Source organism: Stegastes partitus, unplaced genomic scaffold (genome assembly GCF_000690725.1).
Source record: "Stegastes partitus isolate 25-593 unplaced genomic scaffold, Stegastes_partitus-1.0.2 Scaffold895, whole genome shotgun sequence".
Lineage (NCBI taxonomy): Eukaryota > Metazoa > Chordata > Actinopteri > Pomacentridae > Stegastes > Stegastes partitus.
This window is the reverse complement of record NW_007578626.1, coordinates 250479-257468: the sequence shown is the minus strand read 5'-3', so window position 1 is coordinate 257468 and position 6990 is coordinate 250479. Positions and strand designations below refer to the sequence as shown.

The 6990-nt window shown below is 49.6% G+C and overlaps 1 protein-coding gene across 2 annotated transcripts in view; it reads right to left on the bottom strand.

The window, feature by feature from the left end:
- Nucleotides 1-292: 292 nt before the first annotated feature.
- The window catches only part of cotl1 (coactosin-like F-actin binding protein 1), a 10998-nt gene continuing 4300 nt past the window's right edge, over nucleotides 293-6990 (bottom strand). Inside the window, exons 3-5 of one of the 2 annotated variants that reach the window (XM_008293579.1) lie at nucleotides 4117-4274; nucleotides 1196-2064; nucleotides 293-1135 (exon numbers count right to left, since the gene is read on the bottom strand). In XM_008293579.1, coding sequence (XP_008291801.1) covers nucleotides 1954-2064; nucleotides 4117-4274 — 269 coding nt within the window. In that variant the 3' untranslated portion in view covers nucleotides 293-1135; nucleotides 1196-1953. The remainder of the gene's footprint in view (nucleotides 1136-1195; nucleotides 2065-4116; nucleotides 4275-6990) is intronic. The other variant, XM_008293580.1, reaches the window with a different exon arrangement.

The following is a 6990-nucleotide window of genomic DNA, read 5'->3' as shown; positions in this document are numbered from 1 at the left end:
GAAATGGCTAAAATGCTAAACAGCTAGTTGTCGTAACTAGTATTGGTTGGTGTTGTTAGCTAGTAATGACAGATTAAACATGGCCAGATGACATCGGCTTGAAAAACAGTTAAAGACACAATATGCTTTAAACAAGAATACAAAAACTAAGTCTGCATGTGTGCCTTCACAAGCCAACGTCCTGCTAGACAGCTTCAGAGACAAACACAGAGAAGACGCTTGGACAAGCAGGTTCTGGAAAAAAACATCAATTTTTATTTTGAAATGACTGATCTTGTGCCGTTCTGTTTTCTTTCTTTTTTGCATGATTTCTTTTTTTTTTTTTTTTGAAAATCTCTTCCACCAAAATGTCCAAGATAACAATGCTCTTAAAAAATCAAATCATCAGGTAGAACTCTGGAGGGAAAATAAAATTCATCTCAAAACAAGACGTACAAGAAAAAAAAATAAATCCTAATTTTTTTTTGCAGGGGGAGGAGGAGGGAAGGAAGGAAGGGAGGGAGGGCTGAAACCAAATGAAAAAAGAGATGCTACGACCGAGAGGTGGCTCCTCCTGGGCCGGATGGAGGGACGAGCCCTCATCCAGCGGTGGAGGAGGACAGCCAATCACAGTGTAGTGTCCACACCTCCCATGATGCCCCTCTCCACGGGAGACTCAGGCAGTCAGACAGCAGGTACAGGACACCTTAGAGCGGTCGGTCGTGAGATGAAGCACCAGAAGAAAAGACCTCCATTCTCAGCAGCCTGCTGGAGGACCAGCACATCAGCTGTTTCATGGTTTTAACATCTGAACAAGTCATTCGTTGCTGCTTCAGCTCTGGAGGCTGCAGGCAACACGACACAGAGTGAAGGCGGCCGCCAGCATCACCACGGAGGCCCACAGAAAATGGAGGTCTTCCCCTGGAGGTACAGTGTATGATGACTACGAGGGTTCTGCTGCCAGCGAAGGTGCCGACCGACCCAGTCCCGCTGCTCCTTATTTACTTTGTGAAGTGAAGCCCTTCAGCTGTTTTCATTCACGTCCTCGACGTTCGCCGAAGCCTCGACTGCAGCTTCGTGCTGAGATGAGGATGAGTGTGAGATGACGATGCACAGTAGAACCGACCACAGTAGAACCGACCACAGTAGAACCGACCACAGTAGAACCGACCACAGTAGAACCGCCCACAGTAGAACCGACCACAGTAGAACCGACCGTGAGCTGGCAGAGGAGGCGGCGGGCCGGGAGGGAGAGGCGGCCATCTTTAGCATCCCAGTCAGTGGGGAAACAAAAGGATCCTTCAGCCCGGTCAGAACCTGACTGGACCGAACAAAGACCACACACAGAGTAATCTGGTACACGATGCACAGTAGACGGACTTCTGGACCAACGTGCATCATGTTTAACGTGGAAGTTAGCAATAAGGGACGGCTAGCTCGTTAAACCTGCTCAGTGCTGATCCTGTACAGCTGATTAGCTTAGCTTAGCATAAAGGCTAAAACTAGGTGGAAACAGCTGTTCTAACTGGTAAAAGCTAAGCTAAAATACAACTACAACTCGGTTTTAACCTTTTTCTGATCACCAATGTGTCATTTTTTTAATTAACTTAGAAACATGCTCCTTTAGCTCTGATGCAGGTCCACAGCTCGTTTAGAGACTCGTCTGTCTGCTGTTTACACTCATGTGTGGATCACGCTAGCTGTTTCTACTCTTTATGCTAAGCTAAGCTAAGCTAAGCTGCACACTCCCCTCATACCTAACTACTCCTCTGACCAGTGGTCACCATGGTAACCAGTGTTTAGCCAACTGCTGATCTGTAAACGTCCTCTCAACAACCAGCTCCACAGGAAGTGCAGGATGGCGGCCTCTCCGTCCCGCCTCGCCCTCCGTCCCCCCGGAGGCAGCAGCCCCGCCCCGTTTGGACCTCAACCCGACCACCCGAACCCCCCGACCCGTCCGGCCGAGCGGCGCCCCTACTCGGCCTGGGCGTCGTAGTTGGCTCCGCCCGCCTTCTTCAGCTCCGTGCGGATGTAGTCCTCGTCCAGCTCCCGGGCGTCGCTGATCATGAACTCCTTGGCAAAGTTCTGCAGAGAACAGACAGCGAGTTGGACCTTCTCACTCAAATCAAGCTTATTCTAGTGAGTTCTAGTAACCTGGTGAACATTTATCGTCCCAGCGTGTCTGACCATCAGTCTGCTCACTACTGAACATGTATTTAAATGATTATATGAAGCGAAACCTTCAGACAGCTGGAGACAGAACCTGAACCTGGTACCAGACCATATGATTACAGTCATGACTCGATGATCCGACTCTAAACGTAAAACCTTCTTCTATGTCGGATATCAAGGCTGTCGGATTGTCCAGACGGAGGTCCAGATACGAGGAGGGCTTGATGCTGGAAGGCTCATTAGTTGTTCATTATTGTTCATAGTTGTTATAATAACTAGTGTGCTGTTAGAACACTTCAGCCGAACTGACCGGTGTGATTGTGCACGTTCCGGCCACTTCCACCCCGGGGCAGCGCTCTGACGGGGTGGAAGTGTCCAGAACACACAGGCAGTACTTGGCTGCTGATGCTAGTTTAGTTAGCGCTCACACTTCTGTTTCCTCCATCGGTGGCGGCGGGGGAGTGGCAGATACGCTCCACCGTTACCATCCATGTTTACTTCCATAAACACTGAGCACGCTCGCTGCGTGTGACGTCGTCGTGTCCTCTTCTGCGCATGCGGGACACTTTTGGCTCGTATGAAGTTCACACAGCAGATCACATACAAGTCGCATTGAAGTGGAAACGTGAAGGAAGTCACAAAGAAATCCTCATTGAGCATCAAGTCCTGCAGTGTGAACGTAGCCAATCTGTGGGATTGTTCAGTCAGATAATACGCCGTCATCCTGATTGGTGACATTAAATGTCATGTCGGAGTCACAATCCAAGGCTGTCGCTATGTTAAGGCTGTTTTTATGGCTTCTGGTGGTTTTTCCTAAAAACCTGTCGGACAGCAGGTTCTGGATTGTTAAGGGTCCGATTATCGGGTCATGGCTGTTTTTAGGACCTTTGAGGAACATAAATGTGTAAACTTTAATACGTCGTTATTTTATCCATATGACAGGAGACCGAGTCAGAGACGATGAATGGTGAAACATGGACCACTTCCTCATCTGAGGATCCGGAGCAGCAGGAAGCTTCTCCTAGTGGTGATCTGATGGAACTACAACTACACTTCATTAAATCAGGATGATTCTTACAACGTGATCAACAGTCTTTACTGATTTACATATTAAAGGCTGCATCTATATCTGGACTCTTGATGCTCTTTGTTCTGGTATCGAGTCCGTCTGCTGGTTCTGGTACTGTCCTGGTTGCTGGCTCAGCCCTCAGTGATGATTACAGACTTTAGCTGCTGGCTCACATGTGGTCCTACTGGGACCGTTGGAGCAGCTCACATGAACATCATGAACGTCGCTGCTGAAGAAACTTGAAAACGCCCTGATGGTTCTCAGACAGGTTCTGGTTCTATGGACGTTACTTAACGGGTCTGTATTTGCTCTGTGATCTTATAAACGCATCCTGTACTTTAATCATGTTGTTTTTAGCTCATTTTATTTTGAAAGTCCTCGTTTATACATTAAACCTTCATGTGTTTTAGGTTCACTGATATGTTCTGAAGACCCGTTTCCCCCGCGGCGTTTCATCTGTTCTACTGGTTCATGCTTTCCCTCCTGTTTAATGACTCCAGATGACCAGTTGTTCTCTGAGTCCTCCGTCTATGAGTTAACCCTTCGACCGTCTGGACCTCAGACTGTCCCTCTGAAACACTTCCTGTCACATGGTCCTGGTACTGAAGTCCGATCCCCGCTCCGGGCTGAGTAACGACTCCACCCTGCCTGTGTGACGCTCGTCTGATAGGAAGTCAGATTTAATGCTTAAAACTCGTCTGACAGGTTTTACTGATGTACACAACGTAAACATCTGCTTGAAGCTGATTGGTGGATTTCTTTGCTCCATTTTGGTGAATGGGAACAAACTGTAAACAGAACCGGTACCAAACTGTTCCGACCTGCAGCGGCCTGGTCGTACCAACGCTGCCGAGTGCAGCTCTAGTGTTGTGGACCGGCGCCACCGGCTCTCTGACCTGCACGATGTCTTTGACCAGCGTCTTGTCGGTGCTGATCTTGGCGCGCTGCAGCCCGCTGATGTTCTCGCCGATCCAGGTGATCAGCGTGAACTTGGCCCGTTTGCTCATCGCGTCTCCCGTCGTGATCCGGACGAAGCCGAACAGACGAGCATCATCTGGAAACGGAAACAGAAACAGCAGAGTGTGAAGGAGCAGGTCAGAGTGTTTAAGACGCCTGAGGCTGGAGGAGACAGATGAAGGTCATCTCCTCCGTCAAACCAATCAGCTGCTTGCTCAATAAAACGTCACATCAGCGGTTCTTCTGCTGGATTACTGGTAGCAGCTGGACTGATTGAAGACGTTCCACCTCCATCCAGGAGGCTTCATCAGCTCTGACTGACTGGTTGGGAGTTCCACAGACTGATATCCTGAAGGAGACGTTAACACCTGAGTTTTAATTGGAGGTTTGTTGCTCCTCCCCCTCGTTATGTGGCTCGTTAGTGCTCCCCCTGCCACAGTGGGGTTCGTTAGGGTCTCTGTGGCTCGGTGTGGATGTGGAACCACCAACTGAAGCCTAAACTCAGGTGTTAACGTCTCCTTCAGGATATCAGTATGTGGAACTCCCAACCAGTCAGTCAGAGCTGATGAAGCCTCCTGGATGGAGGTGGAACGTCTTCAATCAGTCCAGCTGCTACCAGTAATCCAGCAGAAGAACCAGGACCTGGAGGACTGAGGATCTTCTCAGACATCAGCTGTGTTGCACAACCCAGAGTTCTGGTGCAGAGCAGAACGAGTCCAAGACAAACCGGTTTATTATCGAAACCCAACATATGAAACAACAAATATATAAAATAAGTAAGAGCTTGTTTACTATAATAATAATAATAATAATGATTAAATCATTCTTAAAGTAACTGATGGGACAGAACCAGTGGGACGGGCCACAGACCAGGATGTCAAACAGAACAAAGCTGTGATAGATATATCAGAATAGAAACAGGACTGTGGAGAACATCTGGAACCATGAAGGAACGTCCATCCTTCAGCTCATCACAGACATTCAGGATCTGGAGAACCTCAGCGTCGGACCGGACACGAGCAGGTGGCGGGTGTCTGGAGGTCGGACCGCTCAGGACGTTTCGAACCAACGACAAGACGACAGCTGGTGGATCTCCTGTTAGATGTTCCAGCAGCTGGAGCAGCAGCACCAAACGCTGCAGATAGCGACCCAGGACGACCCAGGACGACCCAGGACGACCCAGATCTACGACTCCAACTCATTAGTGTCCCAGGTCGCAGCTCAAACTCAACAACCGGGTCAGACTGTAGCTGCTGATGTCCGACTCCAGCTCGTTCCTTCTACGAGCCTTTAGTGCTGCTGAAGCTCGGCTCCAGGACTCAGGTCCAGTTCGCTTGATGTTTCTGACCCACATCAGCTGGTTCCTGCCGTCAGCAGCACCAACCCGTTTGGCTCATTCTAACTGTGACCGCCAGTCAGAAGAAAACGAGCAGCGAGCAGCACGCTGTCCAGAGATCACAGAACCAGCAGGTACAGAACCAGAACAAGCTCTGTTCACCGCAAAGAAAAGCATCGGATCAGCACATTTAAAAGCTGAAATCATCAAACATCTGGTCCGTTTTCATCACGTTTGGTTGAAATCAATGAAATCAGCTCGTTCAGCTGTTTGATGTTGAACATTTTCTTGATCAGCTGGTTGATAGAAAACAAACAACAACAACAACAACAACAACAACACAACAACAGTTTGGGACTAACACCTGTGGTTCTGGTTCTTGTGAATCTGCACATTTCGGTCCAGACTCAGTGTTTCCAGGTCAGACCGAGGCCGGCGAGCGCTCCAGAGCGTCTAACTGGAGCACCGCTTTGTGCAACAGGAAGTATTCAGGTCAGTCGACTAAACGGGTCGGATCTTTTGTGGTTCTTTCAGCTGGGAGGCCACGCCTGCCGCGCCGAGGTGGTCGCGGAGCAGAAAGCCTGAATGCAGCCCAGGAACAGGAACATTCCTGCTGCAGCTTTTGTCCCGTCGTCCCACTTCAGGCCCCAAATCCTGCTCAGATGAAACACAAGCTGCTCCATTCACACCCGGCGCCGCTCGCTGCTCAATCCACAGAGAAAGAAAATGCAAATGAAAGCTCCTCCGTCCAGGACGCACAGCCCGGCGTCACCACCCGAGCCGCCATGAACAGTCAACGGAAAAGTAACGGACACAAAGTCTGCGTTCGTGAGAACGGCACCGGCGGCTGCTTCGGCGTTCAGAGCGACGGGTTGGACGTTCTCTTCTTCTTCGTTCTCCGTCAGACACAATCGTTCACAAGCTCACTGAGGAAACCAGACGAGGCTCCTGTGACAGAGCAGGAATGAGCAGAAACAGGTTCTTTGAGGCTGGAACCTTGAACAGACTCTCATCTGGTTGTACAGGAACCATGGAGCCACATCAGCAGACCTCTGGAGCTCCATCCACCTGAAGAGGCCGACGTCAGTCTGACACTTTATGTCCAACAGCAGCAAAGCAGCAGCTGTGACACGAACACACATATCGACTGTCATTCACCAGCACGAGCAGGAAAACAGCTGATCTCCTGACGGTTCCCGACTCCAGCCGACAGAAACGTCTTCAGATCTGAGACCAAAACCCAAAACTTCAGTTTACTGAGTTCTACAACAAACTAAAGAATCAACTCTGTTTGATAAAAACAGTCACTGAAAGTCATGGTTAGTTCAGCCATCAGCCATCAGCCACTTCCCTCCTTCATCATTACATCATCAGAAACATGAAACGTCCTCCCAGAGCTCCACAGTCCAACAGACGGTCCAGGTGTGCCTGGTCCAGGTGTGGCTGATCCAGGTGTGGCTGGTACCAGGTGTGGCTG